This window comes from Saccostrea cucullata, unplaced genomic scaffold (genome assembly GCF_032062105.1).
Source record: "Saccostrea cucullata isolate Sc308-1 unplaced genomic scaffold, CSIRO_AGI_Scuc_v1 ctg606, whole genome shotgun sequence".
NCBI lineage: Eukaryota > Metazoa > Mollusca > Bivalvia > Ostreida > Ostreidae > Saccostrea > Saccostrea cuccullata.
Window position 1 is genome coordinate 41,100 of NW_026919429.1, and position 21,928 is coordinate 63,027.

Sequence of the window (21,928 nt, forward strand, 5' to 3'; positions counted from 1 at the left end):
GATCAGGAAATAACGGAAAAATCCGTCGTCAATTCAGTGTATAAATAATTGACTAACAATTAGTATGAAAAACGTCAATTAGCATTTCACTCAATGATAAATTGTATTTGCTGACATATCGACCATAGAACTTACGAAATGATGACTTTAAACGAAACGGCTTATATTCTAGTTTCATCAACTTGCTTGTCAATAATTTACCTTGTTTTAGAAATTGTTCAGACGTACAGCAAGCTCTTGCGTATCGAATCAACTGAGATATATACACTCCGTACGCATGTGGTGAAGGTATATTTCTGCATAAGTAAGGGAAGTTGACGATAGAAAAGTAAAAGTCATCACGTTTATCATATAGCTTGGTTGTTAGATTACTTATAATGTCTTTTTCAAGTAAAATATCCAAGTATGTAACAGATATGTAGGAAACAAGTTTTAAACGTATAACAAAAAATATATTTCATTTTGATAAATTCTGGTCGTTGCTGGCTAGGAATGATATTCTTTACTCACTGATAGATTTGTAATATTAAAATACAAAAAACTGGAAAGATATGTGCAAAACTTAAAATACCAGGTACTCTCTTTCTGCACTTCCTAATATATTATTTTTCAGTTTTGATCTTTGACCTTTGACCAACATTCATGTGAATGCTTTTCTATATTTTACCGGTTTTCTAGGTTCTAAAAAGGAGGATTTCGGTTTTAGGACTCTAAATAGATAACGGGCACCATCAATATCTTTAATTTTAAATATATCAGTTCTTCCCAGCCCCGTGGGGATCCGGGTTAAAATAGGTCCTCAGTACCCTCTTGCTTGTCGTAAAAGGCGACTAAATGGGGCGGTCCTTCGGATGAGACCGTATAAACCGAGGCCCCGTGTCACAGCAGGTGTGGCACGATAAAGATCCCTCCCTGCTCAAAGGCTCTGAAATCCGAGCATAGGCCTAAATTTGCAGCCCTTCACCGGCAATGGTGACGTCTCCATATCAGTGAAATATTCTGGAGAGGGACGTTAAACAGTATACAATCAATCAATCAATCAATCAATCAGTTCTTCCCGTAATTCTATATATAGTTTCAAATAAGAAATCACAATATTTCATCAAAATCAACATTAATTATATAAAACTTAAGACCTTTCAACTTATATAAAACCACATCCAGCGATAAATAACAGTCCAGGCTTTTTCATCATTGACAGCTGCTTTTTTAATTAAAAAATGGAACTCGAAAATAAACTTACATGTTCCTTGTCATTGGTCATTTGCAAAATTATTTTGATCTAAAAACAATCTGTTTGTACACACAAGTACTCTGGAAATGCTTGAGATTCTGATTGACAATATCTATGTGTTTTGTTTTTGTTTTTGTTTTTGTTTTTTTTTGGAGACAAGGTATTCTAACAATTCATTGGACCACTTTATCAGCAGACCTATTGTTGTACTCATGTGAAACAGAATTTGTTAGAAAATCTTATACGTAAAAAAACCATTTGGTATGGCCATGGCCTTCAATTCGACATTTAAGATATATCGACGACGTATTGTCAATCAACAATGGTTATTTCCATTCTTATGTCGAAACTATATATCCCGTTGAGCTTGTAGATACCATAGAGTCTGACACATATGTTTCATATTTGGATATTTTATTTAAAAAGGACATCCAAGTTGATCTAACAACAAATCTTTATGTTAAACTTGATAATTTTAACTTTTCAATCAACTTCCCTTACTTATGCGGCAATATACCCTTATCACCTGCACATAGAGTTTGTATCTCGCAAATGCTTCGATACAAGGTAAGTTAGTGACAAACAATTCAATAAAACAATAATTTCGGTAGACTCGTTTAAAGCCTTATCCTAGCTGCGTTTTTAAGGTCTTCCGTTTCAGACGGAAGACCTTATAGTGATTCTACTGTTTTTTCTTTTTATTATTATTATTTTTTTCCCTTTTTGTTTTGACGATTTCTCAGAGATGACTGGATGGATTCAGATGAAATTTTCAGAGATGATAGAGAGGAAAAATATTTTTCAAATGCAGTTTTCAGTTTTTCAAAACCCACTTCCGGTCGTCAGTTATGTCCGATTTCCGCTTTTTTCAAAAAAGTTTTGTCCCAGTCATATCTCAGAAACGGTGAGAGATTAAGACACCAAACTTATATGAGTAATAGATCTTGATTAGTAAGCAAAACCAATTGGGTTAACATCGTGCGCCGTCACTTCCGGTTGTCACAGGAAGTGATCAAAGAAATCGAAAATTTCAACTTTTTATTTTTTGAAACTTTTTTGCATCACATTATAGCATGTTGTTTGTAGTTTCGAAATATATCAGTCCCACCGGAAACAAAAACGACAACTTCCGGTTATAAGAAAAACTGCATATTTTCAGTATTTTTCTCTCCCATAAATATTTTTTATACGTAATGTATTTGAAATGATTTTTGGATATGTTATTCAGACTGCAGATGTCTACAGTAACGTCAAATATCTTTGTAAAAGTCACTTCCGGTCGCGTGATTTTCTGTCCTCAAAATGAGAAGTTATCATAGCTAGATCTCGTAAACGGTAAAAGGTAAAGACACCAAACTTATCTAGAGTGATAGATCTTGATAAGTAGGCAAAATCAGTTGTAATAAGATCGTCTGCCGTCACTTCCGGTCTTCACAGGAAGTGATCCAAAAAATCGAAATTTTCAACTTTTCTTTTATGAAACTGTTTTAGCCTCACATTACAGCATCTTATTTGTTGTTTTCAATTATTTCAGTACCACTGGAAACAAAAAGAGACAACTTCCGGTTAAAAGAGGGAAACTACATTATTTCAGTATTTTTCTTTCCAATAAATATCATTCATTTATAAAGTATTTGTAAAGATTTTTGGATATGCTATTCAGACTGCAACTGTCTACATTAACGTCATGAAATTTTTGCAAAACTCACTTCCGGTCGCGTGATTTCCTGTCCTCAAAATGAGAAGTTATCATAGCTAGATCTCGTAAACATTGAGAGATTAAGACACCAAACTAAATAAAGTGGTTAATCTTGATGAGTTGGCAAAAACAATTAAGATAAGATTGTCTGCCGTCACTTCTGGTCGTCACAGGAAGTGATCAAAGAAATCATGAATTTATCTTTTTTTTTTAGGAATACTATTGCATCTTAATTGTTGTTCCGATATATGTCCGTCCCAAAAGAAACAAAAACAGCAACTTCCGGTTATGAGAGAAAAACTTTATTAATTGAGTATCATACTATCCCATAAATGTATTTTATAGAATGAGTACTACGAAACTACTTCCTTCAACCTTAAAATGATAAGTTTACTAAAACCTTTTTTGTTGTCGAACTCGATGGCTCAGTGGTTAGCGTTTCAGACTTTCATTCTGGTTTTGGGATCGAGCCTAGATCGAGGATTCTTCTTTTTTTGCATTTTGTCCTTTATTTTTTTAAATAGAAAAATATCCTTCTTACAGATAAATAAAGAAGTCTGAAGAACGGAAGACCTTATTTGTTGCTGTAGCAACAAGAGTATCTAGTTTTATTCATTCTAATTGTTCGGCCATTATTTACACACTGAATTGTCGACAGTTCTTCTTTTTTTGTATTTTCCAATCATGACAAGGAGCACACGGCGGGTGTGACCGGTCGGAAGGAGATGCTCTCCTCCTTGGCACCTGATCCCGCCTCTAATGGTTTATAAGTCTGTGTTTGCTCTGCTCCTGCTTTGTATTGTTTGATGGACGTTTGAGCTTGATTACTGTTCGTTATCTCCATATATTCATAAACTCAATGTTCATTTTCTTTGATGTATGTACATGCATGATACCACTTATTAAATCATAAGTAAAATATAAGTAAAATAATTACAATGCAATTTTGCATAGATGTTGTATCAGAATATAGCTAATAGGAATAATGTGAAAGTGACGCTTGTTTATAGGGCGTGACTATAAATACAGGAGTTAAAGAGGTTCTGAGCAAATTATCACATGAGATAAGCAATTTTTGTCACATTACAGTAGTTTCGGGTACAGAGTGCTTCAGGTGTCTAATTTGAAATTAACATGCCTCAAATATACTGGACAAAATGAGTAACTGATCATATTTTTACCCAAGAAAAATATTTTTATACCTATCAATAAATGTTACAAGGCTTGAATAACACATGTCTGGTGAGTCAAGAAAGTACGTGGCATTAAGAATCGAAGTAAGTGGAACAATAGGAGAACAGAAGGCCAAAGAGTGTTGTCATTGGCGTTCTGTTTTCCTCTCAGACGAGTATCACTCCTTTTGCAATACAAATGACGTAGATAAAGAAACTTCCTTTTGTCCACAAAAAAGATGATTCTATAAAGCCCCAAGGGTGAAAGACCAGTAAAACTTCTGCCTTGCATTGTTTTAGTTTTCCCTCCTTCTGTCTAGCTGTTCATCTATAAACTATATGTGATCATTTATTTAAAAGAATTAAATTTCATAAAAACATAATCATATGCACATCTTGCCTTGAAGAGACTGATATTTTTTTCCAGACTGTATTACACTAGCGCAGGGGAGTTCCACTAGGATATCATGCTCAGCAGGGTACTACCTGGATATCACGTCTGGGTCCTGGAAATGTCCGGGGGGTTGGGGTTGCAGTGGTAGTCGAAATGTCCATTCCCAAATGGATTCTAACTGTAATTATCCTATTGGCAGTAGCTGTACTATATATGCCACCAACACCTGGCTGGGTGGAAATCCATGTTCAGGGTGTACTAAATCATTGGTGTGGTATTACAGTTGCAGAAGTAAGTATCACTTCTTTTCCTATTATTTTCGTTATAGTTTCAGAAATTTCAGTATCTTAAGTTCGAGTTTTTTTTAAGACTGCATCGACTCTTAAATAGCGGAATGGAATTTTATAATGTAGCCTTATATGAAGAAAAAAGCACAATATCTTGGATTTAATTATATTTACTGCAAATATTGTACATAAAGTATACTGATGTTTCCTTAAAATGTGTATTTCCATGCCAGTCCAAAATTTATCTTTACTTTTTTGTCACCCGCTTTTTCGAAAGCGAGGGTACATTAAATATCATTCAATCCTCGGTCAGTCTATCTCGGACAAAAACTTTAAGTTTGGTCATAACTTTTGAAAGAGAAAAGATAAGGCTTTTATATTTCACATGTACATTACCTACAACAATACCTTTCTAAATATCTGATGATTTTTGACCCCGTGACCTTAAAGTTTGATGTACTTTTCAAAAATTTAACATTACTTTAAATTGGTTATGACTTAAGAATGAGAAGAGAAAGGACTTTTATAATATATTATACATGTACATGTCTATTATATTACCTTCGACAAGACCAAAATATACTTTTATTTTTTGACCCCTTAATTTTAATATTTGATATACTTTTCAAAACTTTTATCTTTGCTTATAACTTTTAATTAGAAGGATAAGATTCCATATATTAAATGTACAATACCTGTGACAGTTTTTTTCCCCAAATATACAATGATTTTTCACCCTATAGTTGAGGTATGACCTTTCTAAAAAAAATAATTATACCTGCAATTGGTCTTAAAATTTGAATGGGTAAAAATAGGGCTTTCATATAACACTATCTGTGACAAGACCTTCCAAAATATACTATGGTTTTTTAATCCCGTGCCCTTATCTTGAAGTTTGGCCTACTTTGCAAAAAATTTATCTTTGCTTAAACTTTTTAACTGAGAAAAGAAGTGCTTTCTTATTTGACATGTATATTATCTGTGATAAGATGTTTACGAGCTACTATGTTTTTGACGCCTTGGCCTTGAACTTCATATTTGACCTAATTTTCAGAGATATTAACTTTATTAAGCGGTGGACCACAATTCTTTGAATTTGCTTGATCTTTATATAATCCATGTAATTTCGATTAATAAATGGCCTCTTTGCTAATTCTCTGACATTCTGAAATTTTAATTGAATATACTGTTATAGAAAGATTTCTGCTTGTATTTTGTTATACATTTATAATGTACTTGTATCTTAACCTTTATAGACATAATCAATATATTTGTTGTGTATTCAGCAATATGGAGTGGATGGGGGTCATGGTCGTCCTGTCCCGGGGACTGCTCGACTCAGTCAATAGTTAGATACAGATCTTGTGTCAGGCCAGGGGGAGGATGTGGAACAGCTCCCTCACAATCAATGGGCTGTCTAACATACGGCTGTACTTGTAAGTAAATAACCTTGAATTTATGAAAATATCTTGAAAGAACAAGCTTCACATAGAATTTTTTTTTGTTCTAGAAATATCTGGGGAAAAAAATAAAACTTCATAATTTAATTAGTTAGCATTTCTAAATATATATGAAAATGCTTAATTTTAGTTGAAAATACATAAAATCTCCTTTTAAACCCTGGTAACTGCGTATCTATCAAAAATGGTTGTGAATGCACCATAACGTCATGAATTGCGCCATTTTACTGATAAATATTCTGAGTTCTACAAAAACTGCGAATGATTTGAAGCTCTTTTTTCAATAAAAAGCGCAACCTCTGATCTAAAATTTGCAATTATTTATTGATAGAACTGTTTCTAAGGATTACAAAAATTGTTTCATTTTTGGATGGAGGAGTGTGCTCATATATTTATTCTCCGCTGAATATACTCAGATAAAACCTGTTTTCTATAAAATTAAAGAAAGTTGCAATTTTCCAAAGCTTGTTTTTTAAATTCCTAAATTTTAAGAGGAAACATTTTTGAAAAGAAAAAGAAAACTGTAATTATTCAATTAAATTTGATATTGTAATGGAAAATAGATTCAATTGGCTATTGTTGTTTACATCAGAGATTTGGCCCCTGAGGCTCTCTTCTTTGATATCAAAGGGTGCGTTATTTATTTTTTTTTTTGTCAGGAAAACTAATTTCAATTTTTCATCTTTTTGGCGTTAAGTTAGATTTATCGGAGAAAGTATATCAATATCCAACTAGTTACATATATTTGGGTAGGAAAAATTGATAGTGTCAAAGTGTGGTTATTTTGTCCCAAATTTAACGCAATTGGGAAAAAATGGAAAAATATTTAATTTTTCCAAAGTGCCTTGCCACAATGCATTAATTCACGGGTACTGGAAGTTAATGTAAACATTGAGTATGTGCACGTATAGATTTACATGTACATACTAAATATTTAAATTAACTTTCGGTGTCCGTGCATTTATCCAAGGGTTGGATCGAATTAAATGCTTCAGGTCCATTTCAAAATAGCGTATTAAAAAAATTGAGGGGCAATATGAAAACCACCTTTTCTTCTGTATTCAATAATCCAGGAGAGAAAAAAAGAATTGTATAGATGACATGGTCAGTAAGTACTGGTCCCTGCTTACAAAGCAGGTAAAACATAGTCTTTATTTGTAAGGCTCACTATATATATTGTATTTTAGAAGAACTTGAATTTAATTCTACAAGTGGTAATTCAACTGAATCAGATGTGGATACCCAAGAATTCTAAAGAACTTTTGGACAATTTGAAATCAAAAGATTTTACCAAAATCAAAATCTTTAAAACTTACTGTTAAACTTTATACACAACCATTCTCCACAATAAGTTAAAGTCCAGGATTTTTGATATTATTGACAGCTTCTTTTTCAATAAAAATGGAACTCGTAAATTTACTCACCTGGTCATTTGCAAAATCATTTTGTTAAAATACATTCTGATTGCACACACATGTACTCTGAAGTTGACATCAATAAGATGTTTGAATTTCTGATTGACAATATCTTTGTTGTTTTTGGACACCATATCTTCCAACAATCTATTGGAATTCCCATGGGCAACAATTGCGCTCTGTTATTAGCAGATCTATTTTCATATTTCTGTGAAAGAGGATTTATGCAAACGCTTATATACATACAAGGAAGAAAACATTTTCTGAGGCCTTCAACTCGACATGTAAATATATCGACGACGTATTGTCAATTAATAATGTTCATTTCCATTCTTATGTCGATACGATATATTCTGGTGAACTTTAGATAAAAGATACAACAGAGTCTGACGCTTTTTTCCATGTTTTACTTGAAAAGGACGTAAATGATAATCTAGCAACCAAGCTCTATTATAAACGTAATAACTTACGTCGGCAGGGGATGCTCATTCCTCCATCGCACGTGATCCAACCGTTTTGGAGATCCGTATTTGCTCTGCTCCTATTTTGTTTTGTTTTGTTTTTTGTTTTGTCCGAAATGGACTTTGATATTGGGTACTGTTCGTTATCTCAATCCCCTTCATTGAATAAGATGTAATACTCTTGATTTTACCAGCATCCTCTGAAATCAGCAGATCTACCCCAAATGACTACACCTATTACGCCTTATCAACAAGTTGTTTCCTTGCCTTGGGGAGGACATCCTTTACTTTTAGAGCCAAGGCTAACAATGACCTTCACTTGATGTTGAATACCCATGACAATTCCTCTAGTGGTTCTTACTATGAATTCATCATTGCCGGATGGAGTAACACCAAGTCTGTATTAAGGATCGATGGAACTCAGTGTGATGAACATTTAGAATTACTTCTTAGCCAATCCTGGTACGACACTTTCTGGATTTCTTGGTCTGGGACCACAATCCGAATGGGCACTGGAACGACAGTCGGCAGCAGCGTAAAATTGAGTTGTACACATTCACCGAGACACGATGTCAAATATATCTGGATCAAAACAGCATGGGGGTCCTCAGGTCAATGGAGGTTCCCTAACGGTACGTTTAAAATATATAGGAAGTCAAGGCAACCGAAATCTTGCAATATTTATGTAAAGATTCCTTACAAATATAATGCATAATAGCATGTGTTTAAATGAAGGAAAAACTGAAGACAATTCTTAATTAGTTTATGTGATGATGAACCTCCGTGATGCACTTTTTAAATTGTGTTGTCTGTTACGCATAAACGTATATGAATCCACTCAAATTATTTTAATGCATGAAATCAATTGATATATTTTTTTCGATTTTTACCGGACGGTTTGGTTATCTGTAAAATGTTGATTTCCTGATTTTAAAAACAATTGGTTAAATTTCAGTTCAATATATACATACTACAGGTATAGGGGGTTATATTTTGTTCAAATGAAGAGTCTTCACGTTTTTGAAGGATAGATATCCATGTAGATGAAAGTCACCTTTCATTGCCTGTTATGTCAGAGTCCTATTTAGGGTTGAAAGTTTTATATATAAATGAATATGATAAACCTTTTCTAAATCATTTTTTTTCAGAAAGCAGGTACTCAAAAATATCAATGAAAATAATATTATTACTGATATCTACATAATCGGAAGCTAGTTATTTTTAACAATTAAAAGTGGCGGAATACGAAAAATGCTTAAAACCTACACACCGAGATAACTACAAAGTGATAATAATAGATAAAAAGACATATATAATTATTTAACTTGACATTTCTAATATTTATCACATTCTACACATCCCTTTTAAAGCTTTGTAATGTTTGAATAATCTATGTTTTTTTGTAGCTGGTACAGCTGGTACCATAAGAATGAATTAAATTATAAGAAATATAATTAAATTATTAGAAATTTTAAGAAATTCACGTGCTTCGGTTCCAATCTTTTAGAGGATAAATTTTAATGTATTTTATAAATATGTTAAAATACAATTGATTGCAATGTAGTTTCTTTTGTTTTCTTTTTTTTTTCCCTCCAGATGTTTCCTGTACCCATGAATTAAACAGTAACGTGAACGTTCCCACAAGTGCTACAGGTTGTAATGGAGTCAGCACTTACGCATGTAACTCAGGATACAAACAGGTTGCTGGGAACACACAGCGTACATGTTACGGAAAGTTCTGGACGGGATACCCACTTGTCTGTTCCGGTCAGGAATTAACTTTTTGTCTTTTTATGCTTACTTATTTTATCGAAATGATTATAATATATGTTTAAAACAAGAATTCAGTTGCATGTTTACTTTTTTTCAGTTTCGACCTGCAAGATTGACATCCTGTTTATTATAGAGGCTTCCTCATACACCTCTTCTATTTACTCTGAATTAGTATCGGTTATTGGTGATTTGGTGAGGACTATGCAAATTTCAACCAGTAATGTACAAGTTGGGGTGATATCCTATGATAATGCTATCGACCAAAATTTCAAGTTTAATGTTTACACTACAGCGTCGTCGTTGGACACCGCAATTACGGCATTAACAATACCAAGCGCCTCTACAACGACTAACCTGGCCGAGGCATTACGTGTTGCATTTTACGATTTTGTTAAATTGTCAAATGGAAACAGATTTCAAGCATATAAATATTTCGTTATTGTTGGTAAATCAAGCCCTACACATCCCTGTGCAGACATCGGACTCAATATACGACAGGTGGCAAAAAACCAGGTGTTCGGAATCGGTAAGAAATTAAAATTTGTTTCTATTTATAATGTTGTAGTTTTTATATTGATCATTCTATAGTTTAACATGAACTGTTGTACACCAAATATTTCAGTCAAAAAAAGTGGCTGACGCATTCTTCTTCATTTTGTTGACGTCATTGCTGATAAGTAAATAAAGTTTTAAAAGTTATACATCAATTCGAAGGTTAGTTCCTTGTATTTTTGTAATATATTGATTGAAAAATCAAGTTCTATATTCATTTATAAATTGGCCAGGCATGAAAAAGAAGACTTAAAAACTTTGTCAAAATGAATCAAAGGTATCATGTGTATGTTACACTCTCGTTTTAAGCTAAATAAGGACAGAATGAAAACCACCTATCTTTCTTCTTACAATAATATAGCAGTGAAAAAAAGATTTAGATGAATAACACGATCAGTTTGTAGTATGAGTAACAGGACTCATACTGTTTACGGATAAAATGTACTAAATCTTGTCCCTGATTTGATTCTGTGCGTATTTTTTCACATTAATTCAACTTCGGCACCCAGAAACTCACTACTGCTTTTGACTTTTGTATCTGAAAAATGAATATAAGTTACACAGACATGTAAAATCTTAATATCTATTTCGCATGCATTAAAATTTGCGAATATGTGGAGGCGCGGTTGGGTTACAACTGCACCGCCGCCATTTTGAAATTCACGAGAAAATATGGGGCACACTAAACTTAACTTCTCTTGAGGTGTCATAACAGTGTTACACTTTGGTTCACGTCAAATCATGGCTGACGGAAAATAATCCCGGAATCTTCCCTTCCGATTCGGGCATTTTGATACGAGACTGGAGCTGAATTTTTTTATGAGATGAAAAACAACATGTAAACTTCCTGTATTGACCGGATTTATTAAAATTTAGGGCGTGCTGGATTTTCTATATAACTGTCAAGTGTGGGGAGTGATTAGGCCCTGGACTAGATTTTCAAGCACCTGCTCGACTTCGACCGAAACAAACTTGCGTGCCTTGCTGGATGGCTATGTATTTTTTGCTACTAAAATCTTTATAAAGAATGGTTTTACAAGATCTGAAAAGGAAACTTCTCAGAAGTTTGTTTTGAATTAGTTACATCTACTCAAACTTGCGCCTTTTTGGTAAGAATATATAGCAGAAATTAATACTGTTGTGACACCTGCAGTAAAACCGAATTTTGTACTTAGAAATATTGTAGTCAGAGAATTAAGGTTTTATTTTGTGAGTTTAGACGGAAAATGAGAAATAATGGCATTTTTCGGCCGTCATTGCTGTTCGTTCATGTTTAATGGAGCATAGAAAATTAGTCCAGATTTCCTCTAAAATAAATTATGTTGGCCACACCACGGCCTGATTTGGATGTATCGGGTTGAGAGAAATGCATGAAATTTAAAGGACAGCTTAAAATATACCTTGCCATCACACTCATTAACATCATTTACTCATAAATAATTTTAAAATCTATAAATTAAAAAAATTTAGACCACACTCGGAGCAAAATAAAAATTCTGGATATGTGTAAATATCGGTTTATTTGGAACACATTGGTAACAGATAAAGAAATCCGGTCGGAAAAAATAATTATTGAGGCAAAGCAATCGTAATTAAGCAGAAAACATCTTAATATTTCAATAATATTTATGTTTTCGATGCTCTTTTTAACCCCACCCCCCAACCTTATGACAAAAGCTATTTCTTTCGCCCTCTTATAAAAAGCAAACTTATTTTGATCAATTTTTCATCCTCATGTGAATCAGTATGCATCCATTAAAAAATTAAAACGAAAAAACCGCACAAGTTTAACGCGCAAGATCATTACATACAGTTCAACTTTTGCCATATTTTCAGAAATCCGTGTTCACCGCGAAGCCCCCTGTCACAGAGTTTTGCCCGTAATTTTCCTATCTTGGGACGGATTTTTATGAAACTTGGTAAATACATTAAATAATCATCATAGATCGGGAAAATAGCAATATACCGGCAAGGAAAAAATTTAAGTTTAATTGCAGGTGTCATAACAGTGTTACACTTTGGTTCACGTCAAATCATGGCTGACGGAAAATAATCCCGGAATCTTCCCTTCCGATTCGGGCATTTTGATACGAGACTGGAGCTGAATTTTTTTATGAGATGAAAAACAACATGTAAACTTCCTGTATTGACCGGATTTATTAAAATTTAGGGCGTGCTGGATTTTCTATATACTGTCAAGTGTGGGGAGTGATTAGGCCCTGGACTAGATTTTCAAGCACCTGCTCGACTTCGACCGAAACAAACTTGCGTGCCTTGCTGGATGGCTATGTATTTTTTGCTACTAAAATCTTTATAAAGAATGGTTTTACAAGATCTGAAAAGGAAACTTCTCAGAAGTTTGTTTTGAATTAGTTACATCTACTCAAACTTGCGCCTTTTTGGTAAGAATATATAGCAGAAATTAATACTGTTGTGACACCTGCAGCCTTCATCTATCCCAGAAATCTGGTTAAAACACCTGACGAATTTATGCCATCAAATTTTATAACACGATCGCCTATTTTTCTTTGATTGTCAACTTTGTCTTTTTCTCACAGTTAGGTCTCTTTTACGCAATATTCTAGCGAGATTCGATAAAAACATGCTAAGTTTGACACTCGCTAAAACCATTTCAGAACAAGAAGATCTCCAAAAAAAAAAAAAAAAAAAAACAAAAAAAAAAACATATGATAGACTGTATTCTATGTAAACATTCCACCAACTGGCATTTGTGTTCGTTAGCTTGCGTTCGAGTAATAAGCAAAAGTTGTCTTGAAAATTTTCATTTGATCATATTTTGTCTTTTGTTACGTCATTTTTATGGTCAGTATATAGTAAACATTCTATATTCTAACGCCATTTTCGGAGTTATTACGTCATAAAAATTATAAAGTGACGTCACAATATGTATATATTTTTCTTTTCTTTGTTATGAGTTTGTTTGTTATGATATCAATAATTTCCGTAAAACGGTTAATTTTTTTATTACGCAATATTCTAGCGAGATTCGTTTTTTTGATGCTAAGTTTGACACTCGCTAAAACCATTTCAGAACAAGAAGATCTTCAAAAAAAAAAAAAACAAAAACAAAAAAAAAAAACATATGATAGACTGTATTCTATGTAAACATTCCACCAACTGGCATTTGTGTTCGTTAGCTTGCGTTCGAGTAATAAGCAAAAGTTGTCTTGAAAATTTTCATTTGATCATATTTTGTCTTTTGTTACGTCATTTTTATGGTCAGTATATAGTAAACATTCTATATTCTAACGCCATTTTCGGAGTTATTACGTCATAAAAATTATAAAGTGACGTCACAATATGTATATATTTTTCTTTTCTTTGTTATGAGTTTGTTTGTTATGATATCAATAATTTCCGTAAAACGGTTAATTTTTTTATTACGCAATATTCTAGCGAGATTCGATAAAAACATGCTAAGTTTGACACTCGCTAAAACCATTTCAGAACAAGAAGATCTCCAAAAAAAAAAAAACAAAAACAAAAAAAAAAAAACATATGATAGACTGTATTCTATGTAAACATTCCACCAACTGGCATTTGTGTTCGTTAGCTTGCGTTCGAGTAATAAGCAAAAGTTGTCTTGAAAATTTTCATTTGATCATATTTTGTCTTTTGTTACGTCATTTTTATGGTCAGTATATAGTAAACATTCTATATTCTAACGCCATTTTCGGAGTTATTACGTCATAAAAATTATAAAGTGACGTCACAATATGTATATATTTTTCTTTTCTTTGTTATGAGTTTGTTTGTTATGATATCAATAATTTCCGTAAAACGAATAATTTTTTTATTAAACAGTTGCCAGAACTTTTGAAATACCCCTCGTAAATTGTCTTATCTGAATAGGAATATTTTCTTTGTTATTAAGACTCATGATTTGAAAAAAATTAATTTTTAGAGGAAGTGGTATTTAAGTCTAGACGTGGTAATCCAAATTGTACCCAAGATTCTCTTTCTATGGAGGACATTTTTCAAAATCATATGTCAACCAAAGAAATTGAATTACAATACATATCTTTATTTGATGCTAAACTTCAGAAAAACCCTTAGAAACAAAGATACATGTCTGACCCCTGTAAATGTTCTTTCTAACCTCTTTTTTACTCCTCACTTAAAAATTAACAGCAGTGAAGAAAAACTTCAGGTGTACTGCAACAATATATTTGAGATGTGATATTCTAGAAGTGGTGTAAATCAGATGTAGATACTCAAAAATCCAAGAAACATTCGGAAAATTTGAACTCATTAAATTTATTATGAATCAATAATATCAAAACTTAATTACGACTTTTCAACTTATAGACTATCATTCCTAACGATAAATTAAACCCCTGGCTTTCCGACATGAGGGACAGCTGCTTTTTTATTAAAAAAAAATAATCATAAATTTTACCTTTTTTGTCAGTGGTCATTTGAAAGCAGTCACAAAAGTATTCTTAATTTAATATAAAAATGATGCTAGAGTTTCTCATTGACAAGACATACATGTATCTATGTGGTTTTTGGAGACCAATTCTTCTAACAATCTGTTGAAACATTCCATGAGAAGCAAATTGCGCTAAATCATATTTATAAGGAGAACTATTTTCGTATTTAAATGAAGCTAAATTTTTTCAAAATTTGATACACGAAAAAACCATACCTTGTGGTCCACAAGTCGACATTTAAGAAAGATACACAATAGTCTTAACTACGAAAGCCCAGAAGGCTCATTCGAGATTCGAGTTTCAAAATACGAGATTCAAAATTCGAGATTCGAAATTCGAGTTTCGAAATTCAAGATCCAAGCTAACCAATCAAAAGTGGATTCAACATTCGAGATTCGAGTTTCGAAATACGAGATTCGAAATTCGAGATTCAAAATTCGAGTTTCGAGATTCAAGATCCAGACTAACCAATCAAAAGCGGGTTCAACATTTGATTACTTCCCTTAATTATGTTTTTACTATCAAGAAATCGTTTAATATAATTATAAAAAATGGGTCATTTGATTAAATTACAATGCAAGAAAGAGTGTTGTGTATATTAGAAGTAAATTTAAATAAAGATTGGATTTTTTGCTTAGCAAGATATACTTCAATTTATATTATAACTTCTTAAACATTAAACAGATTATATATATCAGGAGTATATATATATATTTTTGTATTGTCTACTAAACTTAAATTTTATGTATTACCTCTATTAGGTAAACCACAGGTACTTGTGGACAGGACCCCTCCCCCCGATATTCAACGCCAGGGCTTAAAGGACATTTTTTTCACAAATTATAATTATTACACTTATTCATCATGTGTACAATACGAAAAAATCTCGGGCGAAAAAAACCCCCAGAATAATCGCTCAACGAAAAAATACTCCATTATTGCCTGACGTCACGGCGTCAGGCTGTATAAGGATTGATGTTTCCGAGGTGCGAAGAGAAGAGGTCACAGATAGCCAGCAAAATTTTGTGCATGCTGATTATCACTGGAATTTGTTACTACCGTTTCAACAAAACATTTAGCAGAAAAAAATAACCGTCTTATACAATATATTGATGTGTTTATTTCCTTTAGTTTTTTTGCATGCAGCTGTTTATTTCATGCGATTTCATATACGGACATGTGTGTTTGACCTTTTTTCTGCGTTTCTGTACTATTGGATGAGTCCATATGTCTTCTAGGTAAGGGGTGTCACAATCATTTTGCGCCAAATGTCACGTGTATATCATCGCGCCCTTTTCCTGGATGATTCTACTGCACTGAATGGAAATGAAAACTTCAAGTCTGTTCTTTTTATCGGAATTTCGAACTTTGGAAAAAAACATATCGGTGATATTGTGAAAGAAGTTAGAAGTTACATCATTTAAAGTAAATAAACGAAACGGAAAAGAGTTCTTAAGAGGAAAACTGGCCAAATATACATAATATTTCTGATCATATCTCGCCTGGACTCGCAGCCCCCCCCCCCCCAGTTTTCAGAGATAAAATTCCTTCTCCTATGAAACACAGAAAATAGACACACCCCCCCCCCCCCAGTTTTCAGAGATAAAATTCTTTCTCCTATGAAACACAGAAAATAGACTCAGGAAAAGTGCCCCTCCTATTCCAGGATTGAGGAATATAAGGAATCACCGTCAAGTTTGTTGGGTCATTTATGCATGACGGGCTGTTTCCAACAATCGTTGATGCTCTGGCATACCCAACAATCTAGTACTTAAACATATTCTGCATGTTAATCATAACGATTCATTTATTTCTTGTAGTTATCATATTCTCAGCTGTCTTCCCGGTAGTTTATGCAGTTGAATCTAATTATAAATTTTAATTTTAAAATTAATATATAACCTTTACATAGGCACGGCTTTCCAGGATACATTAATTCATTAGTTCATTTCCCTTATTTAATTACTACATCTTCTAAAACCATTTATAGAGTTGCGAAATGATTAACTTAGCTTTACGTCGCGTGTTCGAATCCACTGCAGGACGTGGAGATCGGTCCTTAGGATGAGACCATTTAAAACCAAGTCCCGAGTCGCAGTAGGTGTTAGCACGAAAAGGATTACATGAAACTGCTCATTGGTCCTGAGTTCCAAGTATTTGTAACACTCCACAGGCGTCATTATACAACAAACGAAAAACAGATCAAAACCAATTTTTAACAAAATCTCACTGTTCCTTTTCCATCAGACACGTAGCAACAGGTGGGGGGTGTCTCCCCCTTTTTTCCCAACGTTACTTTTACTATATATAGGAAATGTTAATTGAAAGGTTGGATCCCCCTGTATATAACAGGAAATTTATTAAAGGGAAATGCAGTATTTAATGCTAAATAAAGAGTACAGAAAGAACTTGACACTGAAAAAAAGTTGTTCACTCCCCCCCACCCACCCCCCGAAATAGGATTTTCAACTTTGGGGATATTCCTTTTTTTTGCAGATGAACGAAAAAAAATTCTCTAGCTGCCCCCCCCCCCCCCCCCCCCCACTTTCAAAAACGAGGATCTCCATTGCTTTCATAAGTAGCAAGCAACTTAAAATAATTGCATGATGTTTTGTTCGACGTCTTCATAATTTTCTCTAATGAAATAATTACCCCTCACCCCAATGTAAACGTTTATATATATAACTTATCATGATTACAGGTTCTATAGATATTGATTGCATTAGTCAGGCAAGCTTTTTTGAAAACCTATTACTTGTACATTATAAGAGAGAATGCTGTTTAAGGAGAAAATATGGGATTATACGAGATGCAGAGTCAGTTCGATAGCATGGACTAACATAGAAATATATCTAGAGACAGTGTGAATCGACATTTTAGGTTAAAATAAAATAAATGCATGTTTTTAAACATAGAAATATCAGTGGGGGTACAACGTAAACAAACTGGAGTGGCATACCTTTCTCTCTTACGATATATGGGGTATTTCTTTGTTGATAGATTATTCCGGGGAATTTTACGATTTTTTTGTATTGTAGTCATGCTGATTAAGTATTATAAATAATTTTGTAAAAAAAAAAAAAAAGCCCATTAATTCCCGGCGTTGAACATCGCGGGGGAGGGGGGGGGGTCCTGTCCATTCCTTAATAGAGGAAATATAGTTAAGTTTAGTAGACAATACAAAAATATATATACTCCTGATATATGTAAACTATTTAATATTTAAGAAGTTATCATACAAATTGAAATATATCTTGCTGATTAAAAATCCAATACTTATTTCAATTTCCTTCTAAAATATATAAAAATCTTTTTTGCATTGTAATTTAATCAAATGACCCATTTGTTATAATTACATTAAACGATTTCTTGATAGTAAAAACATAATAAAGGGGAGTAATCAAATATTGAACCCGCTTTTGATTGGTTAGTCTGGATCTTGAATCTCGAATCTCGAATTTTGAATCTCGAATTTTGAATCTCGTATTTTGAAACTCGAATCTCGAATGAGCCTTCTGGGCTTTCGTACTTAACACATCTGTTTCATATATCAATATCTGACTAGAAAAAGACGTTAATGGTAACCTTACAAGAAAGATGTATGATAAACGTGATGACTTTATAATTTCAATCGTCAACTTATTTAAACACAGAATTGTCAAGGGATATTTTATTTATTTCCCGATCCTGACAGGGAGTCATAAGCGGGTTTGACTGGTCTGCAGGGAATGCTCACTCTTCCATGGCACCTGATGCACCTGATGGTTATCTCAATATATTTAAAAACTACAAAATAATGTATCACATTCAAATTAAGTTACAGGTTATTAAGAAACACACGAAAAGTGGTTTTAATATCACTACTTACTAAAACATATTTACTATGCTGAACTTTTGATTCGACTAACTCTTTTTAAGGTATTCCATGATACGTTTACATTATTTTGACATTCAATGATATATTGTATTCTGAGGTATAAAATAAAATATCAACTGTGTGAATAAAAGCCAAATATGTTAATTTCCAGCAATGCTTTAAATATGAACTTTGAATATTTATTTAGAAACAATTTATATTTCGCTTTTATCAAATTAAGGTATGTCACTCGTCAGCTTTTTAGAAAAGTTTACGCAGAAGCTTTTACTTCAAAACTACTTATTAGAATTCGATTTTTTTAATATATTTGAATTCAACAATGTAAATTTTTTAACATTCAACGAAAAAACTGCTCAAAAATCTACAAAGAAGCAAGATTTATGAGGGACTGTTTCTTTTGGTGGAAGGATATTTAGCAGAAAATTCTGCAAATCTGCACATTTATAAAATTTAATGTAATTGAAATTTAACCTCACATAATTTTACTCGGAGAATATTTTCCGTTTTGATATTGCTAAAAATATTTAATATAGGTCTTAATTTATATTTTTGGACTAAGTTTTACACCTTCCCTCAACAAACTTTTCCAAAAAATGAAAAAAATATTAAAGAAGTCAAGATCAAATTTACACCATTTTTTGCCTGAAAATCACATATTTTGACAAATATTTCAAAATTAACATCACTGACCCCACCTTTTTCTTTCATTATTTTAAACTACTTGATACTTGTGACTGATCAGCACTTAAGTCGTAAAAAGTTTGATATAAGAAAATTTTTTATTGCCTATTAAGTTTTTTAATACCCCAAATATGTTATTTTTAGTGCAAAAAGGTCACACAATAATTTACGCGCATTAATTTGCAAGATTTGTTCAATGATAAATGTTATTCAAACTATTTTACGTAAAATAACATTATATTTATTGCCATGCTTACATCTGATAAAATATAATAAGGGTTTAAGTAATTAACCAAAGAGATGAAATTTAAGTGCAAAAAGGTCAACTTAAATGTACTGTAGATCAGTAGGATGCACACTGGCCCCCTATTCTCTTTGCGATTTTGAGTTACACTTTATGAGTACTTATCCAAAATATACTTCTCAAAAAATCCTTGATTTAACAAATTTCAGAAGTGACTTACCTTAAGTATTGTCCAACGAATATATTCATTTGGGGAATGATAATGAGGAAAACAGTTTGTATAACGAGCAACATTCGCTTTAAAGCATAGTTTCTTTGACATTATTCCCTGTAGTAAGACTTTCCTCCTGCATTTAACAGTTATTCATCCGATAGCTCAGTAGCACTGTCATATAATCTAAAAAGTGAAAATAGAGAACAGTGATTGATTTCAGAAAATCTTTTAAAAATATAAATATTTTTTTTCCTATTCATTTCAGTATAAAATCAAATTCTTACAATTGGCATGAAATACATGTATATCAGTTAAAAGCCAAAATATATAGGCAATATTTGCTAACAATTAATGTCATTGTAACGACCATAAAATTTACGACATGTCTACTTTAAGAGAAGTTGTTGAAATCCTGGTCACATAAAATCGGTTAAAAGCATGTCTTTCTTAAAAGTAAAAGTACTTACAAGAAGCTCTCGAGTAGCGAATAAGTTGGAACACATAAGCATCATTAACAAGTGATAGTGGAATAATTCTAAAACAAATTCTAAAACAAATAAGTGAAAATTCCCTAAAAATATATGAAGCAACAATATGTTATTCCCTGGTAAAAGTAAATGGAAATTTTTTCCTCTATGCGGTAGTAAAGCTAGTGTTTCTTATTGTTCTACCTCTAACTTCAGGTATATCCCCTACCACGACATTGGCCAATGATCTTAAGTCCGCCGCTGGAAGTACTGTTAGGTACGTTCAGGCAACCTCCCCAGCAGACCTAGCTACACAATTCAACACCGTTCTTACAAAAATCGCTGTCTGTCCAACGTCTGCTTTTCCTGGTCCTACGTCAGTAGGTATGTCTGGGTGTCATATGGTGCTATAATATGTACTGTATATTATGTCTTACAAAAACAATTTATTCTGCTATAAGTCATAGGTAAATAAACATATTTTTTCATTAGAATAACCATCTTTTATCCTTTCTAAATATATTAAATAAATCAGGTTTTATTTTTCAGCTAGTATTTGTCAAGCTTGACTTATAAATTAAAGTACCGGTATATGACTGCTAAGATTTAGGAAATTTTCAATCACATGTGTTTTGTCTATTTTCAGCTTGCAAGCTTGACATAGTTTTCATCGTTGAAAATTTTAATCTTCGCTTTATAAAAAGATTTGTGGCGGAATTAGTCGAGGATCTACCGATTTCTTCAACTGGCGTCAGGGTAGGTTTTGTGGTATTTGATAACGGAGCAAGAACCGAGTTTGGACTTGCTGCTCATACCAGCTCCGAGGCCGTCAAAAGGACAATTGAAGGCATTTCAGAGACGTCTAGCAGCTATCATTATGTAGATAAGGGATTAATTCATGCTCGTGACAACGTCTTCACGGTTGCTGGTGGAGATCGCGCGGATGCTGTTAATTATTATGTCTTTATTGTGGGGCCATATTACAGTGAACCAATCACAACAGCAAGGATCATTAGAAGTAGTAGGGACAATATCATATTTGGCGTTCGTAAGTCAATATCCGTTAAATTTATTAATATGTGATACATAATCTTTTTTTTTCTCACAGGTTAAAAAAAGATCATGTTATCCGAAATAACATTTTCATTTTAACTATTTTAGATATTGGGACAAGTTACGCGACGACTTACAAGGAGACTGTTGGATCCTGTGGAGATTACTCTAAATATACAAATATAAATTTCTATAACAACTTAATAAACATTAAAAATACAGTGAAAGGACAACTTACCACCTGTTATCAGCCTCCAGTATACACACAAGGTATTTAGTTTTTGTGCTTAAAGGTGCATAGACACAGATTTGAATTTAACATTTTCTGTATAATATCACGACTTATATATTGTAAGAGCATTTCACAGGAAAATATATGAAAAATCTTATTACATCTAAAAGTTTTTGAAACTTCAAATTTTTGGATGGGTTTGATTGACATATCCTTGCACTTTCATAAATTTTAATTTTATTCTTAATACTTAGGAAAA

At 32.8% G+C, this 21,928-nt stretch overlaps 1 protein-coding gene across 1 annotated transcript in view; it reads left to right on the forward strand.

Moving 5' to 3' along the window:
• Nucleotides 1-4,545: 4,545 nt before the first annotated feature.
• Nucleotides 4,546-21,928, forward strand: part of LOC134231336 (uncharacterized) — a 50,693-nt gene continuing 33,310 nt past the window's right edge. The window contains exons 1-8 of the mRNA XM_062713291.1: nucleotides 4,546-4,790; nucleotides 6,073-6,222; nucleotides 8,317-8,754; nucleotides 9,719-9,889; nucleotides 9,993-10,421; nucleotides 20,601-20,768; nucleotides 21,031-21,432; nucleotides 21,546-21,707. Of these exons, the coding sequence (XP_062569275.1) occupies nucleotides 4,667-4,790; nucleotides 6,073-6,222; nucleotides 8,317-8,754; nucleotides 9,719-9,889; nucleotides 9,993-10,421; nucleotides 20,601-20,768; nucleotides 21,031-21,432; nucleotides 21,546-21,707 (2,044 nt within the window). The 5' untranslated portion in view covers nucleotides 4,546-4,666. The remainder of the gene's footprint in view (nucleotides 4,791-6,072; nucleotides 6,223-8,316; nucleotides 8,755-9,718; nucleotides 9,890-9,992; nucleotides 10,422-20,600; nucleotides 20,769-21,030; nucleotides 21,433-21,545; nucleotides 21,708-21,928) is intronic.